Source organism: Ischnura elegans, chromosome 1, assembly GCF_921293095.1.
Source record: "Ischnura elegans chromosome 1, ioIscEleg1.1, whole genome shotgun sequence".
In the NCBI taxonomy this organism is placed as follows: domain Eukaryota; kingdom Metazoa; phylum Arthropoda; class Insecta; order Odonata; family Coenagrionidae; genus Ischnura; species Ischnura elegans.
In genome coordinates this window covers 114235713-114259623 of record NC_060246.1, presented here as the reverse complement: position 1 = coordinate 114259623, position 23911 = coordinate 114235713, and the positions used below count along the sequence as shown (strand labels likewise).

The 23911-nt window shown below is 39.1% G+C and overlaps 1 protein-coding gene across 2 annotated transcripts in view; it reads left to right on the top strand.

Moving 5' to 3' along the window:
• LOC124168389 (disintegrin and metalloproteinase domain-containing protein 10) overlaps window positions 1–23911 on the top strand; it is a 265882-nt gene that overhangs the window by 223156 nt on the left and 18815 nt on the right. For both annotated transcript variants that reach the window (XM_046546609.1, XM_046546613.1), the window contains exons 2-10: window positions 7719–7869; window positions 14704–14828; window positions 16745–17416; window positions 18668–18808; window positions 19063–19187; window positions 19450–19578; window positions 20263–20431; window positions 21431–21600; window positions 23599–23766. In XM_046546609.1, coding sequence (XP_046402565.1) covers window positions 7719–7869; window positions 14704–14828; window positions 16745–17416; window positions 18668–18808; window positions 19063–19187; window positions 19450–19578; window positions 20263–20431; window positions 21431–21600; window positions 23599–23766 — 1850 coding nt within the window. The remainder of the gene's footprint in view (window positions 1–7718; window positions 7870–14703; window positions 14829–16744; window positions 17417–18667; window positions 18809–19062; window positions 19188–19449; window positions 19579–20262; window positions 20432–21430; window positions 21601–23598; window positions 23767–23911) is intronic.

The following is a 23911-nucleotide window of genomic DNA, read 5'->3' as shown; positions in this document are numbered from 1 at the left end:
ACAGAATATGGATCCCTCGTAGCGACGCGAAAGTTTTATGATGCAATCTCAAGTTCCTAGATTGTTTCTCTTTTTTCTAGTCAAAGCATTTATTTTTAAAAAAGAATCATCGCAATATTCTCATCAACTTCTCGGAATACGAAAACTTACGATTAGAAAAAATACTGCTGCGGTGGAAATTAAGAAACTTGTAGTCATCACTATCCCTAAGTTCTCATCGGTTTGAAAATACGGTGGAAAGTTTAGCCCCATTGCCTTCTGTGACTCAACTCTTTATGCCAAAAGCAACCCTAGTATCTCACGCTTGGCAAAGGTCATCTGCACTGCGGAGAGAATTTTAAACGTTTCTCTTCAAAGAGTTATTACATCAATAATGGAGAGTTTCAGAATGCAACGAGCACTCATCAAATTCGCGACTCATCATTCGTAGTAAATCAATTACATTTTTTTTGGAATTTTTGCCGTAATTATTCGGTTTTCGTCCTTTTTTGTGTGTTCGACATGATAACGAACTGAGAAGTGTGTTACCAGAGATCAAACGCGGTGTTAATGTACGGAAAATTAGTATTTATCGATTATCGTTGGATAATCGAAGTTCGTTTCATTACTGATCGCGTAACCTAATTTTCTCATGACATTTTTAATTGCACCATGGCATGTACGACCAATTTATGCAGATGAGTGAATTTTCCGCTACGTGAGCTGGAAGTTGTTTCATTATGATCGTCACCAACCTTAAATCAATTGCTTACGCCCTGTAAGGAATGAAAAAAAACTCTTTGAGAATGCGTTTAGGGCGACAGTGTGCGATCTACCATGAAAAATTTATTGAAAACGTCGTTCGCAGGGAAAATATGTGAATAAAATCGTGCTTTAAAGTCTTCTATCTTGATTCTTGTACTCTTATTAAGGTGCAGTTTTTTACTGATGTCTCTTTATATCCTAGTTTTTTTGTTAGACCTACTTTCGCGCCAAAATTACTGAAAAAGGTTCTTTCCTAAAGCTGTAATGATTTGTCGCATTTAGTCATTCACTTGATTGTGCATTACTGCTGTTATTCCTCATACGTAAAATGGTCATCCCATCCCGACAATTTAACGCAATGCTCGTTATACGGTCACTTACTTTCGGGAGAGCAGACCTTTTGATTCAGTTTTTGCATGCAAAACGTGAAGCTAATACGTATATCCCTTGACCAAGTAACTAATATTATTCTAAACCTTTTTAGCCTCATGCCTAGTCATTCGATGCTCTCAATGGTCAAGTTTTAAATCGTGGCTTTCGCTAAATCGCGAGTTTCTGAACTTAAAATACCTGCCTATTGGCGCTGGCAGAAAAAAATACCGCCGCAAATTTTTCCAGGGTGTTATTATTAACCGGTTACTTATAGGATATTTTTTAAACGATACATTTTTTGCCGTATTGAAACTACGAAATACAATGAACTACAGTTTATTATATTTTCGTTGATGTTAAGTATCAATTGAGAGCTATAGCGGAACATTCGCCCTACATTTTTCGTTTTATATGAAGCAATGTATTTAGAGAGACTGCCAGGCTCGTAGAAAAAGAAAATTTTCCTTTTAGGCCGAGAGAAAAAATTTTTTTATAAAAAGTAGTTTTACATTGTAATTATAATGCCTAATGACTCCACAAAAAGTGAGGCTCTTGAGAAATAAAAAGGGAATTATCTCCCGAGATAATTGTAGCACGGGGAAATATTTATACTAATGTCAGAATTGATATGCCTACTCTCCGTTAGAACTAAGGTTAATTTTCCTTAATACTATTCTAGAAGGTTTTTTGGGAGGATCTTTAAGGTGGACAGGGAAGTGGTAATCACACAGTTCTCGTAGGTGTTTTGTATCTAATCCTGGCCGAATAGATAGGTTCACCTAGATTGATGTTGCATAGCCTGCAATACATTTGTTGTGTTACACTTCTCCCTCCTCGCACCTAAAATCCATTTTACCAGCAGCGCTGAATTTCCATGCGAATATCCCAACCAAATCTACGATCTTATATTGCTATTAACTACAGGCATTTTCTTCGTTTGAATTATTTTAGAATTTTATGTACTAATATTTTGTAAGAATTTTGAATTTATATTTTATGAGGTTACTCAAAACTTGATCCTTTATCTCATGGTATTTTCTTATCCATGAATCCACATGCTTCGCAACATATTCCTATGGTCAAATGATATAACAAAGCAACAACAATTTCCAAATTATTGCTCAGCTTTTCTCTCCTCATCTGACTCAAGAAATCAGCAAAGAAGGGGAAAAATCTTGATAACCATCGTCTTCATTAGAAAATCGTGCTGTCAAGAAGTCCAACAAAGTGGCAGAGTCAGCTTCATTTTTTTTGCTATCTGCGGCGCTCCATCCTGTTGCTTTCGATCTGCGTATTGATGATAAGGACTCAGATACAATATACCCCATGTGCTGGACAGATTTTAAGCTACACGGTAATGGAAGCCTTTTAAAGTCTTCCCATCTGAGTCCATGTTCTTTGGAAATTTAGTCAATGGTCAGTGTCGAAAAAAAAACAATGCCTTCCCTGCTTTGTGCCTCCAGATCAATCTTCGGTCCAGTTTCTTCGGGAGTAAATCGGATCCATTCGCTTACACGTGCACGCTTAGCGATTCCATTGGCTGCTACTCAAAAAACTCCGCGCATTGTTGTCCCTCTTGAATCCGACTTCGTTTAACGAGCAATTCCCCGCTTATATTCTTGCGCGCACAGGTATGGAGCGGAAAGCACCTCTTGCCTCTCGAGTTCCTCTTTCAGGGAAGTCAAATGCTCCCGTCCTGTCGCTCCGCCCCGGCCGTTTTGACCTCCCTGGCAGATATTGCGGAATTCCTGGCGTTTGATGTTTGAAGCGAGCACTTTAGAGGGATACATACACGCCGTGTTCCGATTAGTGTGAGCGGGATGTTTGCGCTCGGAGATGCATTAATGGGCCCTGTGCTCATCATCCGCTGGACCATCGCGTTACCTCCACTGGCTACCTCCTTCCCCTCCCCCCCTCTCTCTCTCTCTCGGCGTGCTACAACGCTTGCCACTCGGGTCGAATGCGCTACGAAACATTTTATCCGCTTTCGCTCGAGTGAGGCGCTGCGATCGCCTCCTGGCTTCAGTTATTTACTCCGACTCTTCTGTGATACCAACTCCTCCGATATATCGGTATTCGCGAGTGCTCAGCCATTCCCATGCTGAGAGAATTTGCTTGTTTTCAATGATTTCCTTTCTGGAATGTTTTGTACTTGAAGCATTATGGAATAATAGCGTGAAAGAGTGCTCCGCAAATCTACTCAGTCGCTCTAGTGATATCTGTTTGTTTGATGAATCACTCTCAGAATTTAAAAATAAGTATTGAATAAGACATGATTAACGTTAAGAGTTTTGTAGTGAATAGATATATACTTGACGTGGTGAATGCTTGTAACAAGATTTTCGATTGAAATAAATGCTATATAAGGCGCGAAACAATACTTCTTAGTAAGATTTCGGAAATCCCCACCCCTAGCCGAGTATTATTGCCATGTAGTGCTTCGAAATTTACTTCTACCTTAACAACTTTGGAGAAAAATCGTGTATTAAGTTTTTATTTAGGTTTGTGGCAGGTTTACTTGATGGGTTGATGGAATTCCTGCGAAATTCGTTGAGTAGAAACAAATCGCATTTTTAGAGTTATTAGCAATCCTTCTGTTTTTCCTACTGTCGTCTAATACGGAAGCATACATTTTATAATATGAAAGACGTAAGTGAGAGCATTGACGATTGGAATATATGCTCTGTGAATTTAGTTGTGAAAATTTGTGATTCATGGCAGTATTTTGGAAATTATGCATAAATTCTAGATGTAAAAGCAAGGGTGTCCCTGATTTTTTCCGTGGGAGCGCAAGGTCCTGGCTGGCAAAGGGTCTTCTCATATTTGAGATTTAAAAAAATGTATGACAATTATTGTACGAAATATTCTCTTCATTTTAATATTAAAGTTGTCAATGTGGAATTAAATGAAGTAGGCTCCTTAATACACAACATAAAACGAACGTAATGATAACCGTATTAAAAATATTGTCTATTTCTTAAGTGTCTGGAGGGGGGCCCATGCCCCCCATAAATCCGCCTATGTGTAAAAGTAAAAATTGTGATAATTATTTCTTCTCTATTGGAGATGAAGTTTCACTCCCGCTCGACTTGTCTGTTTTCATTACATTGTTTATACTTAATCAAAAAAATCATATTTTTTCCAGAAGTTGTATGTATAAAAAGGATCTTCTCTACAAGCTCTGATAACTTAAAAGCTGAAAGCATATCAATGGCTGTTCTAACAACACGCATCTCAAAATTTGCCCGGTCAGAGTTAATACTGCTAATAGTGTTAGTAAAATAAAATTCAAGCAAAAAACAACTCAAGCAAATGTATGCTTCTTTTTAGTTCTATGTTTTTTTTTGTTTGTAAGATCAATTAAAATTATATACAATAAAAAAAAATAAATCGTTTTTTTTTTGCTCTCCTGAAAAGTTGCTATTTTTGAGAAACGTGTTGCTAGAACTTAGCCATCGATATGTTTTAAACGAGCTACATGGTTGGGTCTGAAATTATTGAAGCGACGTGTGCGCTTCCTTTCCTCCATCTTTTATTTTGTTGTCCATCTCTGTGATATATTTTGCACCTGTGCCGGAGACAGAAATAGCCGAAGGGTTTGCTCACGGCGCCTCCCGACTTCCTGCTGCACTCAACAAAGCGTGCTACCTCCTCAAAGGGCGCTACCTTCACTTTGACACCATCCTTATCGGCAGCTCTTCTCTCGATCTCTTTCCTCTTCATCTGTCTAAATAGCCCCTGGCGACGTCGAGAATTCTCGGACATTCTGACTGAGGCACAAAGGCCTATGATCCTGTATTCTACGACCGGCGGCGTCGGAAAGCAGTTCGTGATGATCCTATTGAAACTCTTACCACCACCCCCACCTATCCCCAATCTTTGTAGGCGACCCACCTCTCTGCCTCGCCTCCATGGCGACCAATCGCCAATCCTGTGTCCTTTTGGAAACCCTCCACCGTGACTTTGTGCCGATAGCAGCCCAGGTACCCATTCTGATCCCCCCGGCGTCCTGCTCTTTTGAAATCGAACCTGAAAGTCACACTCTCGTTTCCTGGTCATTTATTTTTATTCTGAGAACTCTTTTAACTAGTGTGATTCCCATTTGAATCTCACTTGAAGTGGCAGGAAGTCGATAACGGTAGAATTGGCATTTACATGTCGGTTCAATAGATGGTGGAAGCTTTGTTGAAATAACCCTTCTCGCGTATATTTTGACTCTTAGAGGGTTTTCATGCGTCTTTTAATGTAATCGTTTTATCGCATCATTTTCAAAGTAGTTTCGTCTTTTCTTCTTTCTTCTCGACACAGGTTTCAAAAGGAGATCTCGAATCAACGCTTCGTGGGCTTATCTCATCTTCATCGATATAGGATCTTCATCGAAATCACTTACATTCTTAGTCGCAACCCTGATGTAATTTCTAAAAGTGGCATTGGTTTGGCGGTTAAAATTGTCTCGCGTCAATTATTGTGTGAAGATAATCGCAGCTTCTCTAACGATGCCTTAGGATTTCCTTGTGTTTTGATACGTGGGACTCACTTTCCAATCATAGTTTTGGGCATATTACTTGTAGATCTGAAAGACTTAACATTTCGTAGATGATATTGGTATCTATAAAGCAATTTAATCACCATTTGTCAGCATGAGTTAAAATTCAAACCTTGTGAAAACCTTTCATAAAATTTACTAAAAACCTAGGTGTTACAGAGTGGAACCATGCACAACGAAAGAGGAGAAAGTGTTTCTTATAGTTCACTAATTTTAATGTTTTATTACAACAAATTATCTGTTGGTCTAGGTACCTATTACTAGCAATCATTGGGAAATAAATTGAGAACATTCTTTTAGCTAAAAAATCTAATTATATCGTTTAAAATACATTATTTTATTATATTTTATGGCCGATTTATTTGTATTATTTGATAAAAATGTAGGTGTATGTTAAAAGATGTATTTATTGTCTTGAATTGCGAATCGCAGAATTGCAAGGAACGAAAATATTTTATTGTTTTGCATGAAAATATGTTTTGCCCACAAGATGTTATTATAGTTGATTTCTTTTATTTGCCTCGTGCATTTTCCATCTCTCAAAGATTTTATGATTAAAATAAATGAATTTTAAACAAAATTATTTAACTAAGTATAAATATTTTAATTTAATCTGTAATTGAATATAAATAATTATATTTTTAAAGAAAATTTCAATTCAATAATTGTATTATTATTAAAATCATGATAAGAAAAGTCAAAAACGATTTTATGTAGTTAAATGTGGCTGAGAAAGATATATATGCGATAACAGGCGTATTTCTCAATGAGAGACAGAGGCGAGGGGCGCCAGGGGCGAGCTTCCTTTCTTCCTTCCACACAGTCTGGTTCCACTCCTATCGTAATAACTCTTAACCCCTGGGATGGCGTCCTTTCAGGAGGGCTAGTAATAAAAGTGACGGTGATGATTATTGTCTCGTCTCTGTTGAAGGTGACGACGTATCAGTCTCGCTCGATCTGTCTTTTTTCGTGGTGTACAAATTATTTAAAACTCAGGCCTTTATCCTAAAATCATCAAGGGTAATCGTCTTATTTAGGTTAGACCCTTGTCAACATTTTTATACTTCAAAAATGACTATTTCCCAATATTATTTTCGCGGAATTGTTTGTTTATATCTGAGATGTAGTTGAATTTCGATAAAGTCTGCTGCCATTTTTCGCTCGAGAGGCGCTGCGATCGCCTCCTGGTTTCAGTTATTTACTCCGTTCCTGCCGTGATGACAACTCCTCCGACGATTTGGGATAGCACGAAAATAAAAATACCAATATTTGATAAGATACTGTATAAATGATAGCAGAGAAGTGAAAGTGATGCTAATTATTTCGTATCAATGGAAGATAACGTATTACTTCCTCTTTATTTGTCTGTTTTTGTAACACCGTTTGTAATTCATCCAAAAAAAATCAGTATTTTTTCGGAAGTTAAGTGTTTGAAAAGGGTCTTCTGAGGGTCTACTCTACATGCTTTGATAATTTCAACCAAAATGTGTGTGTTTTACACGAGCAATATTACGCTATGAAAAGAGAGTAACTGACACCGGTCTGGCGGAAGTGATGCAGCCTTGTTAAAAGCCCGAATTGAGTTTATGGACTCTACAGCCTTCTCAAGCTTTTTATTTGTTGAATAATCACATTCATCGATGCATGGGTTTTGTTGGATAAGACGCATCCTGAAGGAAAGCGAACCAATATCTCTAGGTTAACCTGCGAACCCTGCCGCGACCGAGGTCGGCCATGAAGTGGGTACCCTTCCAGCTGCTCCCACGCTTTAAAATGTCTGCTCGCTCGCTACAGCTCGCTGCGGTACGCGCTCCAAGTTCCCCCGTAACTTTTCCACTCTCGGAATTAAATCTTGCTCGACTAAAAGTCTTAAGCGTTTCGCCCTAACTGGGAAGACGGGGAAAGCAACCCTCGTTTTAATTCCACTTTCGACCCCCTACTTTTTCCACTTGTCTCGAATTCTCATTTCCTTAAATCGCGAGTGTTTTGATTTTTTTCATCTCGTCTTCTTCTCCTCCTCCCTTGTACTAATCCTCTCGTCCGTTCTCTCTCGCAGGCCTCGTTCTCAACGAGTTCGTCCGACACTTCGAGCCCGCCTTCTACGACCGGAAGGACCTCTCCACGCAGCACAGGAGGCTCAAGAGGGACTCCTCTTCTCCCTCGCCGCCGCCGCCTCACCTCAAGATACACTTCACGGCCCACAACAGGTGAGTTAGGAGTGCGCACGTTGCTTCACGGGGGTGGAGTAAGGGAACGCGGTTGCGAGAAAATATATACACAAAATTGGAACCAGTGGCAGGTCCGACGGGGGGATAAATGCTTATAGTCTGGTCGTGAAATAGCTTTTCTCGAAATTCCAAGCGTGCGAGGGAATGTGGTCGCATTACAAGACCTGAAAGTGGCTGCCTCAAAAGGGGATCTTAACATAAATAAATCTTAAGGGGAGTCTTAAAAACTTTTTTATTGAATTAAACCTTGTAAAAACTACTTGAATCTACCACAAATGCGTTGGTATTAAAATACGTTGTGTGTCTATTTCACGTCCCACGCATTGTTTTTTTTCCTCATTGGCTGCTGTGAAAGAATTAACAATTCTATCGTCGCTATGGTAGCTGATGAGGTTTAATGGAGTAGTGGGGCAGTCATGTATCTACTCTATCCCTGTGAAGTCGAATAATTACTATTATGCGTGAAGATTAGGAAATTAAGTAGATGGTTACTCAACTTCCGCTCGACCGGTGTATTTTAATAATATATTAGTTGCTAAAAAATTATGCCATCACCTCGAAATTGTCAGGGTTTCTGGGATAGACCTTAGCCAAGAAGGATTGGGTGCCGGTGAAAAAACTGCGTGAAAAGCATCTCGGGAATTCCACTGGGCCAGGAATTGAAATGCTGCCAATACTGCCTACTGCTGACGATGGCCCAGGTAGACATCGAAACGTTGGCAGCATTCCAGCCCCTGACCCTGTGGTAATCCCGTGAGCATTTCACTCAGGCCTTTTTCAACCTTTTTTTTTCTCAAAATTTAAAATTTTACCTCACTACTATGTAGGATGTATTATTTTTTCATTTGGGATTCAGGAAAATATAGAAAAATATCTTCTATGTGCACCCTGGAACTTTAAACATTATCGCTTTAGTTTGAAGTGATTAAAGCGTTACTAAGTAAAAGACAAAGTATAACCGATTGAGAGGGAGGTATGCGTCATCTTAAGAAGGTCAAGGATTTGAAAGAGTGGTTGTGGGAGGGGATTAAGGAGTTTTGTTGATGGGGGAGGTACGCAGGAGGGTGTGGAAATGCGCCTTAATGCGAAGCCGTTAATAATTCACGAGTGTAACTCGAGGGTTCGGTCCAGCCGAGAAAAGGAAGGGGGATGAGATAGAGAGAGAGAACTAAACGAGGAGCAGTTGTGGAGAGAGGGGAAGTGGAGGGGGGATGGTTTTTAAGGGGTGTATTTAAGGGGTGTGGTTTTGGAGGGGGGGAGGGATTTTCCCCACCGACCAACCACCTCCTTTCCCTTCCCCCCATCCCCCAGCACCCAAACACTCTTGCCGCACCAAAAACCTCCCGCGGACTGATGTGTTGCCGCTCTTCCTTCCGAATTCTTCAAGTCCCGGATGAAATTACGACCCTCTTCCCAGGAAAACCTTTTAAAGAGCGGGCTCCGCGTAGTCTGTGGTGTGAATTTTCGGAGAGCGGCGGTGTCGGCGCGATGAGAGCGGAATTCCGGGGGTCCCCTCCACCCCTCTCTCACCCTCCTCCCCCTCTAACTAATGGCGGCGGCAATTTATCAAGCTTCGAGGGTGAGTGCATGACGAGAGATACACGAAAGTTTCGCGGGAGCTTATTTTTATCGGTAGGTTAGCGAGAGCTTTAGTCTCTTCTTCGTTCTTTTTTATTTGTCAAGGAGGTGTTGTAGTTGCTTGATTAAATGGATCGTTGTGCTCTTTCTGTCCTCTTACTTATTCCTTTTACACACCGATCTGTGCTCATTATCTCGACATGGCTGGTATACTCGACACTGCCCGAGAGCAAAATTAAATTACACTAAATATTGCGCGATCGTGCGAATTAACACCGACGAAATTCAGTCTTACTACTATATTTCTGAGTCCTTTTCCTCCTCCGAATTTTTCTCAAAGTCCTTTTGCTTTGATTCACATTGAAGGAGTTGAACATCAAAAATATAATTATTGTCCTGGTTGGTAACGAAATTATAAAATGTAAGAATCGAAAATAATTTCATGAAAACGTTCAATTGCGTGACGGTGGAGTGTGAGAGAAAAATAGAGCTACATTTCTGGAAAATATTAGAAACCATCCTTATCAGCATGATGTTTCATATAAAATTATGTCATTATATGCTGGGAGACAACAGTTTTAGTGTAAGAAAGTTCATGGAAAGGGATGAAGGTAAAAAAAGCAAGCATTCCACTCGATGAACATTCCGCTTAGGAGTTGAGGAAGCTAGTGTTGGATAAACTTCTCTCAGGTTTGAAGCCGGGTGAGAGGATCTATCTTTTCCAACGATTTGAGATTCGTCACGTTCCTCGCCCTCAGGGTTCACCAATCCCTGATGCTGAGGAACCTGACGGGCTTCGAAACGTCGGACAAGATGGATTCTCTCAGTTGGCTGGAAACCCGTGAAAAAATTATTTAATTCGCCGGGAAAGCGCCACATGTCTCTGTCGTAGAAAATCTCAACTTCTTCATATTGAAATTAACCATAGTGTATTGTCACTGAAAATGGGCGATACCTTTCTAAATTCCGCTGAGATTTCGTTTAAAACGAACTAGTGGCGAACTTTATCCTTGGTTTTTATAGGTTACTGTAGTTATAGACACCAATGTATGCAACCAGTGTTTATTCCGACCAAAAGCAACTAGAAAACGTGGGATTTATTGTGCTTTTATATCGAAAATATTTATGTAAACTATGTGAAGATTTTGATATTACATAGTGCTATTTTTCCTAAATTTTCTGTCGGTTGTATGTCAACATGTGAAACAAATTTTTAATTACCCATGAGATACCTCAATTCTCATTTAACCATTGCTCATTGGTGAAAAAAAGGATAGGAATGGCGAAAGAAGTTTTCAAGAAGAAGAAAAGAGCCTTGTGTAACAAGGCACTCGAATTAAAATTGAGGAAGAGATTGGTGAAATGTTATGTGTGGAGTGTGTTTATGTATGGATGTGAGACTTAGACGATGGGGAAGAGAGACAGGGACAGGATCGCGGCGTTTGAGATGTGGGTTTGGAGGAAGATGGAGGGAATACGGTGGACGGATCGAGTTAGGAATAAGCAAGTGTTAAATAGGATAGATGAGGAAAGAACGTTGATGGACAAAATAAATCAAAGGAAGGGTAACTGGCTGGGACATTTTATGAGAGGGATTTTGAAAGTAGCTTTGGAGGGATCGGTGGAAGGGGTCAGAAGAAAGGGAAGGAGAAGACTGAAATTCATTGACAACATAAAAATTGGAAGATATGTAGAGTTCAAGGAGATGGCCGGAGACAGAAGGGAATGGAAGACAGCATTGGCGCGGGGGACATGCCGACGGGCAGAACACCACAAGATGATGATATTGGTGGAAGTCCCTTGAGCTTCAATTGCGTTAAAAATAAGTTGTTTTTAAGGGTAAAAAAGATCTTTGGGTCATTTGAATTTTTTAGAACGTCTAGATTCATATTGACTGTTCCTTCCATCGCGTAATATACCTTAAATTGGGGTAAAGTGGAACAGGGTAGGTGAAGTGGACCACTCACTCAAATAGTCCCGTGCCTATTCCCTCCCTACAGCGCCTATACTCTCCTATTGCTCTGGAATTACCGTAAGACGTTTTTGAGGAGGCACTGGATTGTGGTGTGTGCACCATCAAGCGTGGTATCGTGATCTGTGGTGCGTTTAAGTCAAAATTCATGTTAATATGTAACACCGTGTTTCACCTAATTGAAGAATATGGGAAAAACTGATGTTTTATCGTACTAACTGAGAGATATCATCACCTGCATGAATCGAATTAGTACACGTTTAAGGTTATGTCGACTCTTTTTTTCATGCTGTATCAACTTCAGTTGCTTTAAAATTCACCTGAAAATAGAAATGTTTGTTTTATTGGGCAAAGTGAACCACCATGGTTCGTAAATATGTGAAGAAGACAGGACCATCGATGTGTCACAAGTAGGCTGAGAAAGATTTGAAATAAGCATTGCTACAGGTAAAAAGTTGCAGAATGTCAATTAGGAAAGCTACGTAGACGTTTGGTGTTCTTCGAATGACAATAAATCGTAGTGTGAAAATTTTCAATCCTCTGAAACATGGCAGAAAAACCGCCCTCTCAAAAAGAAAAGAGAGGTGGTTGAGTGGAGAATAGGGCTCCTCTAATACAGCAAGTAATGTTTGTGATTATGTCTGTACAAGCATACCCAGAAAAATAAGTTGTGAAAGAAAAACGATTTAAAATTAATAGGCCGGGTTAAGAACGGATACGGGGCATCCTCTCTCCTCACCCAGAAATCAATGCAAGATTTCGTGAGATAATAAAAAGCAGAGCTCAGATTGATGTTGATACCACAAAAAATTACTTTAAAAATTTCGAAGTATCCCTTACAGATGCTCCGCCTCAAACTATTGTTAACTATCATAAGGAAATCCGTATTTTTTTAGTGTCACGTGCTTACAAATCTTTTAAACAAAATTGATGGTTTACTTTAGCTTATAATCAAAAGAAACAGAACTCTCATGTACGTTGCATCGGGAAGATCTCAAAAGTATTATATTTGGAATACCAAAGGGGTACTTAGATATTAACTGGTACTTTTTTTTCAAAAAATTGATAAAAATGGATGACTTTACCCCACTCTACGGTAAATAATCCCATCCATTCTCTCTCTAGACAACCACGTAGGCTAATAATAGTATTAGGTTACTTGCCCTTCTCGCTTTGCGAGATTGCGCGGTAGTACTTGAGCAATAACGCTGTCGAACGTTTTGGCTATTTTGACATTCTGGAATGGCTATGATATTTCGGAGGGGGCATTATCATTCTCCCCATTATTCACCGTTATAATTGTAAACCCAAACGGCTAGGACGGCTAGAAGGGCTTGATAAAGCCTCGATGGATGACCGCAACGTATACGTTGGTCCCGATCTTATGGAGGTCGGCGTGGACGGAAACGATGAATTGAGGGAGATAATGAGGTATTGGCAAAAGAAATGGAGGTTGCAGAATGAAAAATTTAGGTGAAGCCGCTGATGGAGCGGGGAAGAGTGTTGAGCATGCACTAAACAATGGGTTGTTGACCTGCTGCGCAAGGTCAGGATAAAACGTTGGTATGAATGCGAATAATTTATAATGAGAAAAATCATTTGCAGTATCTGGTAGAAATGTCGTTTGGCTGACAGAAATATTACCAGAAATCCACTTTTAAAACCTATTTAGTAACTTATCGGACGAAAATAGCCTTATTGTTTCAATACACTTTTTTTGAAAGCATAACTTTGGACAGGTAATCAGTGGTAAGTCTTATATTAATGTTTTTTCTATGATAATTACTCTTTTCCGTATGTTTTCGCAGACACGGTCCCCATTTCAAATTCACTACGAAAGCAAGTACATAAATATCGCATATTTTAATGCTATTAATATGAAATTATTCATATATTGTTTCGTTTTCGCGGCATTTTTCATTAACAGTTGAAATGCAAATACAAGGAAAAGTGGTAAGTATAAACGAATGGATAAACCTCGTTATTCTGTTCATTTATACGTAAAGTTTTACAAATTTAATGATGGAATGCTAATAAATTTCTATTTCAAAAATGAAAATGTTGGAAAAGAAAACAATTAAAGCTAGAATTCCAAAACAGCACAATTCCATGTGGCATGCATTTGGAATTAATAGTGTTTCTCATATTAATTGAACTACTCGGGCTGATGATGTTAGATTTTTCATTGATTGCATATTAAATGGAGTGATGTTTCTATGCACTGGGAAAGGTTACATTGATTTTGATTAGCTAAAATTAGATTGAATTGGAGTAGATTGAATAAAAATTATGGCTTTGGCACCTTGGACAATGCACAGAGAAATTGCTTTTTCGCAAATATTTTCGGAAATGTTAAAATATTTACGGAATGGACTTCTGGAAATCGTGATTTCATTAAATAGAGTGTCCTCCATTGACTATTTATTTAAAAATTAATAGGTCCTTGCAGTTTGTGTTCTAGTATTTATAGCTTCGGCTATGTAAACAGTAAGGGAAAAATATTGGTCCAGACGTTTAAAATTTTCTAATTAGAAGTCATGAGAGCTTGCTCGGAACCACTAGCGTCACCCGCCTCAAGAATCGCTCTACGCATGCGCAACTCGAAACACCTGGCTGAAAAATTATGTCATGAAAGGGGACCTCAGTTTTTGTATAAAAAGTGTGACATCAATGGTCTGGATTGATGCTGGGACCACTCATAGAGGAAATGAATGCATGAGCGCGCATGGTGACGACGCAGTAGTAGGTGGTTGAAGTCAGCATGTGCCACATCATGTGGTTTACTTACTGGAGATTTGACTTTTCGTATCCATTTTTATGAGTGATTCACCTTATGTATTACCAATTCGGTCGTTGAAATTTAATTTCATTCGTTTATTTTAATTTCCTAAGCTATTTACCAAATCTCTTAATTAAATAAATAGAAAAGGAAATTGTTGTAAAATTGCAAAATTATGTAAATTAAAATGAAATCAAACTATTTACTAACCAAATTGTAAAAATCGTAAACAACCACGCAAGGACATTCTTGTCTATCTGAGGGGGATGGTTGGAAGAAGATCACGTGATGACGTAGGACACCTTGGCCTCTTGCGCAGAAGTTGATGCGAGCTGATTCATATCCTCTGAGAGGCCAGCTATCTCAATTGTTAGGTGTATAATGGTGCAAATCTGTTTTAAAATGCGATCGAAGGTATATGGCAATCATTTATTACGGTCTGCATTGCCCTCTCTTCATATTTCCCTCTCTGGCTATTTCGCAGGGTATTTAAGATGCACCTGAGGCCCGACCGCAGCCTAATGACGGAGGACGTCCTGATCGAGGGTAGCGACGGGCGGAGGGTGCTCTTTGACCCCTCCACCAGCATTTATTCTGGGTCGCTGGAAGGTGAGTACGCCCCTAATGGAGAACCAATCTCCCCAGTCAATGAGTATCACTTCCTTCCCACCAGATTAACTCTGAAAGGATGTGGTTTGACCCCAGTGAATTCAGCCCTAATCACGGCTTCCAGGTAATGTGGCTTCGTTAAACGGGAAAGATGTGTCCGAAGAACTCCGTTCTATCTTGGAAATTAGATCTTTGGGGGATTAATTTCACGATTCAATTCCCATATAAGAACACTCTTCCTTTGAAAGTGGTGAGGAGTATTCTTGCTTGCGTCGAAAAGGTTTAGTGTGAATTTCTTTCCTGCGATCATAAGCTCTCCCTCCTTTAGCTTTTCTTTCTACTCTCAATACTGATTATCCCTTTTCTGATCTTGCGTGGCGGTAAGTATTCGTGTTTGTCGAATAATTTCAATTCTTATTGCGAGTAAATTTTGAGCTACACAATGTTAACATTCCTGAGTGGCCCTACGTTGTGAAATGTTTTTTCCAGTCTCTTTGTATAAAACAGATTATGATTTTTTTACTTGAGTGAAACTTGGAAATTGAAATATTTCATCAAGTTTTCAGTTGCTTAAGTTGTTTTCGTTCATTCTTTTCTAACCACATGAACTCAATCTTCTGAATTACGATTAGTGAAATAGGTAATAAGATGAGATTTTCAAGAGCATCAAATCTATTACCCTCATATTTCTCAAAAAGGGCACTATCTCTAGGAGACCAATTTTTTCTGGAAGTAATTGAGAGACGATGAGTTTCGGCTACAAGCTGAAATTTTTTTATGTGGAATTCTTTGCGCTAATACGTATCGTAAAGATTACTCAAACCATCGCCCACACATTTGTAGTAGCATATCTAGCGATGCACTACACGACTGCTAATTGGTGAGCAATTCGTTGAAGAGAGCAAATGGCAGTGCATATAATGGTATATTGAACACACATGTAGAAACATTCTTATTTAAGTTGTGGAAAAATCCATTTTGACTCGTCTTTTTAGATTTCAGCTGACGGTGCAACACGCCACATGTCACCTTTATTTACTGTATCCTTGATGATATGCAACCCAACTTGCCCCAAGCGATCTCTTCTCCTCTTAATACTTTAGGGGCTTGCTTTCCTAGAGGAGTGGACAGTGCCCCAGGCTTCGTAACCATTTTGTTAACTGTGCCTGGCATATACCCATGCCAAAAGCTTAAAACAACTATTCCATGCTCATATATTAATGCGATCGATGGTTGCGAGACTTGGACGGCTCATTTTTGTTCAAATCATCTTTTGATGGTCAAATTTTGAGGCTTAAAGACTTCTAAATAACCAATTTTCCCTTTTTTTAGATCAAAAAGCTATTTAATGTCTTTTAGAGGCCTGTTTCGAATTTCCCATCACGGCCGTACTACCTGTATATAACCGCGAGAGTAACTTTGCACCCTAAACCTGGGAATTTCTCTCCCCATACGGGACGAAAGCTATGGTGGCTGCTATAGGAGATTAGTGCCTCCCTAAATTTAGTCAGCCTTCCCCAAAATATTGTGTGTGACCGATTGAACACAACTCTAGTAAGCGAATAATCATTTGTGAAATAACTTGTTTGTTCATAACTTTAGTTTTCTGCAATTTAACGTTAATTTCTCAATGTAGTGGTCTATGTGCCAATGTTTGTTCACTTCAGGCATTTAAAAAGGACGATTTGCTTACATACGACATGGGCCCCCGAAATGAATTTCTGGATTCTTGTTTGCCAACAGACAAGTTTTCGTGGGCAATTAATGTCCGCAAGGAAGAGATTTAACTGTATTTCCCTTTATTCTATTACATCAAGATTCCACGGGAGTTTCATCGTTAACGATCGAGTTTAGTATGTGATATGACCTCCATTTCGATTCTTCCCCGCCATGACCTCTCTTTCCTTTGTTTCCAGACGACAAGAACGCCCTGGTAGAGGGTGTGGTAACTTCGGAGGGACTCTTCGACGGCACCGTCACGCTCTCCGACGGCCAACAGTTCTACATCGAGCCCGCGAGCCGATACTTCCGCGGCTCCAAGCGAGAGAAGCGGGACGGCGGCGACGCGTCATCGGCGGCGGAAGGTGACAGCGGCGGCGAAGGCGAAGAAGACTCCTTGGGCTTCCATTCCGTCATCTACCGGGCGTCGGACGTGGTCTCCCCAGATCAGCCGACGGCCTGCCCCTCGCACCTGCTGCACCTCCGCCGCATGGAAGAGGGCGCTTCGGCGGGCCATCACCACCACGGCGAGGAGGAATGGCGCGAGGAGGAGGCGGACGGCGGGGGACTGTACACGTACGAGGCGAACAGCCGCCGCAGCCGGGTGCGACTGACGGTGCGACGGAACGAGACGGAGGGAAGGGCGCCTCGGCGTCCGGCCTCCTCCCCGCCGCCGCCGCCTTCTCCGTCGACGGGACGGCGGAAGAAGCGCTGGGCCACTGGGGGCGCCATCGATCCGCGCAAGACCACGTGCATGCTGTACCTGCAGGCGGACCACTTGTTCTTCCAGAAGTTCGGCTCGGAGGAGGCGTGCATCGAGGTGATGACGAGGCACGTGCAGAGGGTCAACTCCATCTACAGAGCAACAGGTGAGTCTCGCTGTGAATCCGCCTCGAGTCCCTTCCCCCCCTTTCACATCTGCCCCTCGGAGACTGCGCCTACATTCCGCGGTGCATTCGAGATTGAACGTAAACGGGAGTGATTTCCAACTTCGGCCCATTTCAGGGGTGGATTAAGGCTGTCATTTTGGGGTAGAGGGGTCCATCTGTTTCCGCGACGCCTTCGTGGTATGTAATACCCCTCAGCGATTCAGCGTTCGAGGCGTGATATTAGTAGAAAAGTGGCTTTTTGGTATTTGTCAATTATTTTTAACATATTTCATTAAACTTGTGAAATAAAACTTTCATTGGGAACCACGTTAAAGGTTTCAAGAAATTACGAGGAAGGGCGGCCGACCCTTCCTCCCCCTCAATTCGCCTCTGCGTTCTACCTACATTGAAATGGCAAAATCGCAGGTCACATCAGTGGCAGCTTAAGGCGAGGGATGGTCAGGTCTTTGGTTTGCAAATAAAATATTGTATAATTACCATTACCATTCTCGTTGATGCACTCATAGTGCTTGTTGCTGGTTTTCGAAATTAAAAATAAATTGCATATAGTTGGAAAACAAATTCACCGGTTTTGTAATTTTTGACTGCAAACTTTCAATAAAGGCATGTACATTTTTTGTGCTTGGATCATTATTTAAAAATATGTATTCCATATTCTTATATATTTACTTTTAATATGGGAGTACATACAATGAAAATTCGTGCTTTCTTTTTGGTCGATAATGAAGAACAAGTCTTGTGAATTACTTCTTTCTTCTTCTAGGATTCAAAATACGAAATGACATGGCCATAGTCCTGGGTATTGGATGGGGAGCCATTTTGTTTGCTTGGCACTTTTTACAAATGTAATGAGTTTTATCTCAGTTTTCTCCTTTTTGGCAAATTTAAGGCCAGTTTCTCAATGAATATTTTTTCCTAAGATAATTCTGCCTTTTGCCTTTTTGCACTATAAAAGTTGTATTTGCAAGGCATTTATATTTCTTTTCATGGCCTAAACTAAGCTTAATGCAAATTGTATTGAGTTTTTTGCCAAGGATACTTTTTGTTATTTCATTAGAATTGACAAACTAATAACTACGACATAACTAACTAGTAACTAATGCCTACGACGGAAGTGAACATTTTATTTTTTTATTATTTATTATGATATTTTTAAGCATTCTACATTTTTTAAGATTTTAAAATTTATTGCATAATAATTTTATGACTTACCTTGGGCTCTTTTTGCAGACTTCAATCAGGATGGCAAGCCAGATGACATAAGCTTCATGATTAAAAGAATAAAGGTCCATTCAACAGATGCCCTCAATGATCCCTCCTACAGGTTTCCAAACAATTATGGAGTTGAGAAATTCTTAGAACTGTTTTCAGGTAAATTGAATTATAATCTAGTAATTTTTTTAGGATAATATTTGGTTATTTTTTTATTTTCTAATTAAATGACAAATTTAAAATTTTCTGATTTTGCTAAACCTCACTCCTCATGAATGTTATACTATTGTGAATATTTTGTTGTTTATATGTCTGCAGAACTACTTTTAAATTATCGTTTAGCTAATCTGATCATAGTTTTGTTCCACTTTTCTTTTGTACTCGCTAATAATAACACATATCTTCTTTTGCAGAGGAAGATTATGATCCATTTTGTTTGGCATACATGTTCACGTACAGAGATTTTGAAATGGGCACATTAGGTCTGGCTTGGACTGGAGATTTGAAAAATGCTGGTGGAGTTTGTGAAAAAAATGGGGTAAATATTTTAGAAAGTATTCTCATGTATTAAGTTGTCATTTTTGAATGGTTTACTTTGTCCATTGATGTATGCAAGGACATACCTGTATTTATAATTTTTTTATGTATTGAATCATTTCTCCTTTTGAATTCGAAAGTGTCTGAAATGCCTTTGAAAATTTTTCTTTCTCCAATAAGAATTCCAATATTAATTTATTGGTAACAAAAAAATGCATGGAATAGTTTTAATTTATTCAATATTTTGTCTAATCTTCCATCAGCATTATCGGGGCAGCATGAAGAGTTTAAACACAGGAATTGTTACTCTCCTCAATTATGGAAAGCATGTACCTCCAGCGGTGTCTCATGTGACTCTGGCTCATGAAATTGGACACAATTTTGGGTCTCCAGTAAGTACACATGACAGAACCCATTAATAACTGTTAGAGCAGTGGCATAACTATGGGGGGATAAGGGGATAGATCCCCCCCAAAACCTCAGAGAAATAAAAAAAATTATTTGAAACTATTATCTAGTTTTGACTGATAATAGTTATATTTGCTTAAAGTTAAATTTTATACGCCAAAATGGTGTATTTCCAGGCATGTCAATTTTTTTTATTTTCATGGCCCCCTTTTGCTATCCCCCCCCCCCCCCACAAAGCATATTCCTAGTTATACCACAGTTATAGAGCATAGTTCTTATCTTTATTCATGCATCATTTTGATGCATAAATATTTTATATTCCTAAGTGTTTCCGGTGAAGTAGATGGCTTATTAATCTTCTTTAAATTTTACATAACCTCAAATTCTCTTGAAGATTTTATTGTTTTGTACTAAAAAAATTGTGGTAGTATGTAAATATCCCATCCAAAATGAACTCTAGCAGTTACATAATTCTTTAATTTGCAGCATCAATTTTCTCTATAATTGGATCAAAGCAAAAATTTTCAGACTGACTCTTACTCGCTATATTGTCATTTCATATATCCCCTTTTCTGTACATATTTAATTCAGATTTTACATCCATAATTGATAATAATATGTGTTCATAATGTATTACTTCGGTTGATGATCTGTTATTAACTTTACAGCATGATCCTGAGCTATGCACACCTGGAGGTGAGGATGGCAATTACATCATGTTTGCCAGAGCAACTTCAGGAGATAAGAAAAACAACAACAAGTTTTCTCCATGCAGCCTTAAAAGTATTGATCCAGTTTTGAATGCAAAGGCACGGAATGTTAAAGGATGTTTCACAGGTTAGTGAGGAAAATTCTTTTAGCTCTGTTTGGGACCTATTTTGCATCTCAACTGTTCTTTGAAAGTTCTTCTATCAATTGATTCCTGGTCATTTTTTTTCCTAATTTATAATGCCAATTTCCATAAAATTGAATTTATGATTGAAAAATGAGGGTAGAATAAGAAGAGAAATAGATTGAAAAAAGGGTGGCTTGATTCAGGGGCAGATTAAGGTCGATGCTTCGGGTGAGCAGTTCACAACTTTCCGCTAAGCCTTGGAGGTATGCAATACCTCTCAGCAGTGGCTTAACTAGGAATATGCTTTGGGGGGAGGTGCTGAGGAGTGCTGAGGGGGCGACCCACCCCAACAGGCAATGGGAGGAAAATTGCTTGCCCCAACAAAAAGTTTTGAAAAATGGCACGCCTGGAAAAAATTTTGCATGACTTTGGCACTTAAAATTCAACTTTAAGCAGATGCAGTTATTATACGTCAAAACAAGAGAATAGTTTTAAATAATTTTTTTTATTTCTCAAAGGCTTTGGGGGAGATCTATCCCCTAATCCCCACCCATAGTTACACTACTGCCTCTCAGTGATAATGCATCTTCTTAGACAATGGCTTATAAATATTCAATAATTATCTATTAACATTATTTGTTGACAAGGTGAAATGGTGTAATAAAAACTTGTATTGAAGAGCTGCCTTAATGATCACCGTTTCTCAATTTTTTCATGATTTCAGGGGGTGGCCTTATCCCCCGCTTAAGCTGTCCCTGTCTTGATTTTGAATGAAATAAAGAGTTCAGCCCCAATGCTGGAACTTCTAACAATCTCAGCATTTTTTGTCATAGAATTTGTATCCATTGTTAATAGTACTTGGAGTATTTATGTTTGAGACATTAATATTGCTTAACCTTATGTCAAGCCTTAATGCCAATCATTACTTCAGTGTTTGTATTTTAGTGGATGCATGATGTTTCCAATTCTAATTGGTATGGTCTCACTCTTTCCATGAACAGAGCCCCAGGCTGCCCTCTGTGGCAATGGTGTCGTGGAGTCGGGTGAGGAGTGTGATTGTGGCTGGGAAGAAGACTGTCGAGATTCTTGCTGCTTCCCAATGAGGACTTATCCCCCTCCCGATGAGCCGCCTTGTAGGCTTACCCCCAGGAGTGTGTGCAGTCCATCACAGGTTGGGTTTTTGCAGGAAGTGCGCCAACTCACCCTCCCAAATGAAGTGGACATGAAGAAGTCCCCTTCAGCCTCCAACTGCATGAATCAAACCAAGTTTATTTCAGTTGTGACCTGATTTCAATCAGATCTGGTTATTATTAGGTCCATGTTAAGCACACATGCTCATTAGAGAGTATTAATATTATTGGTTTAACAATATTTAGGATAGTTAGGTATTTGGAGGAGGCAACCGACACCTTAGGTCATTTGCAGCATAGGTTAGAGTAGGGGAGAGAGAGTGGAAAGAAAAACAACATTGACACCAGTTTACTCTAAATGAAGGGTGCCTAGGCGATCATAGCTAAGTGGCCATTCAATGGATGGACTACTGGACTTGAAGTGCTCTCCGTAAAGGTCTTAATTAGGGACCAGGAAGTCTGCAAAATCTCCACTACCACCAGGATTTGAACCTGGACACATAGGGTAGGAAACCAATACATTAGCAACCCCACGGACCTGGCCGTCCAAACTAAATGCTATCCAATTTTTGTCTATATGAAAGTTTCTTGAATCTCCTGAGTGGCAGGTTAAGACTTCCTAAGCCATGTAGGAAAACCAAGTACATATTTCACTGGTACCATCTTCTGTTTCCCATTAGGTTCTCATGGCTTAAATGATCATTTAAGGGTACATGTATATTGCAGGTGTGTTCATGAAGGGTGGATTTGATTTCCATTTACCTTAATTGAGCTTTTAATGGTGAGGATAATTGATTTGGTGTGAGTTCTCTATGTTGAGGTCTATACCATAGGTTTTGGAGCTGAAAACATTTACATGCTGTCTTTATAGTCAATATGAGTATAGATATTTGATTATAAAAATTATATGTACCATCCGTAAGAATAGACAGTTATCAGTTGATGAAGCTAGGAAAAATTTCTTGATTCAACTAAAACCTTCACAGAGTATACATCAATTATTGTTAGATAACTTGTTGGCAATGCAGTCGGTGCTCTGTCTTAACATTAAGCCATAGCAATTGTGAGTTGAACTTTGAATTTCAACCCGTTTAAGCACTTTGTAATAAGGAGGCTCATCTCTATCATAGATACCTTAGGGATGCTTATTTTTTCTTTATGTTTAACTCCGGTAGAATAATGGCTGTGGCCAGTGGTCAAAATGCAAGTACATAATTGCATATTATCAACTTTATTTTTAAACCTATTATAAATTTATTGTGATAATTTGATATTAAGTTTGGTTTAGTGGTCTATTATTGTATATTGTATAACATCTTCACTGCATAAAAAAACCCTCATAACAACAGCATGTTCATGCACAACATTTTTTATCTAAACTAATGGTATCTCTATCAATCTAGCTGCTTACATGTGAATTTACATTCCAAAACATATGGTTATGCACCTAAATAGGTGTTATCATAAGCATGTTTCATACAGAGTTTATTTTTTCATAAGTGGCATGAATTTGTATTTCTTAAGGAATAGCTCCAGTATTCCCTTGGCCTCGATTTTGTTTCCAGAAAGTAAAGACTCTCAATTTAAGGAGCATTAATGAAACTACTTTCATTATTATATTTTAGTAATCTTGGTAGTTGTCGAAACTGAAAATGTTCATTTTTGTAAATTTCTCAAATAATAATTCGATTCAGTAATATTTATTATGCCTTGAAAATTCATGGAGCTATTCCAATTTTCAAATCAGAGGAAAGACAGACAGACAGATTCTGTGTTATTCCCTTGTTATTTAAGGGAATTTTTTATTGTAGGCATGAAAGTAATATGATAAATATTGTTTTTGTTGCTGATGATTTTTTAGCCAAGGTTAAAATCAAAACTTCGTGCTAGCCATGAAGGACCTTGTTTGGAAGATTCAAGTAGTGAAGTACTGAGGCACCAAGCTCTGATTGAATAAGTTTTGTTTTTATCGAATATGTAAAATTTAACATAGTTTATCACCATTTAAGATTCATTCTGACTATTTTGGTAATCCTCAGGGTCCATGTTGTACCACCAACTGCCAGCTGAGATTTGGAGATAAATGCCGAGATGACAATGGATGCCGTGATTCAAGTTATTGTAATGGTCGTGGACCTCATTGTCCCCTGTCTACAAATAAGCCCAACAAAACTATATGCAATGATGAATTTGTTTGTTTTATGGGGGTGAGTGATTTCATTAACTATTTCATCCCATTCTTGCCATGTGCCTGATGGCACTGAATGCATAATTTCTATATGTATTAGAAAATAGGAAGAAATAATATTTATTGCTGTAGGAGCAGTAGGATATTTGAAACAGAAATTTACG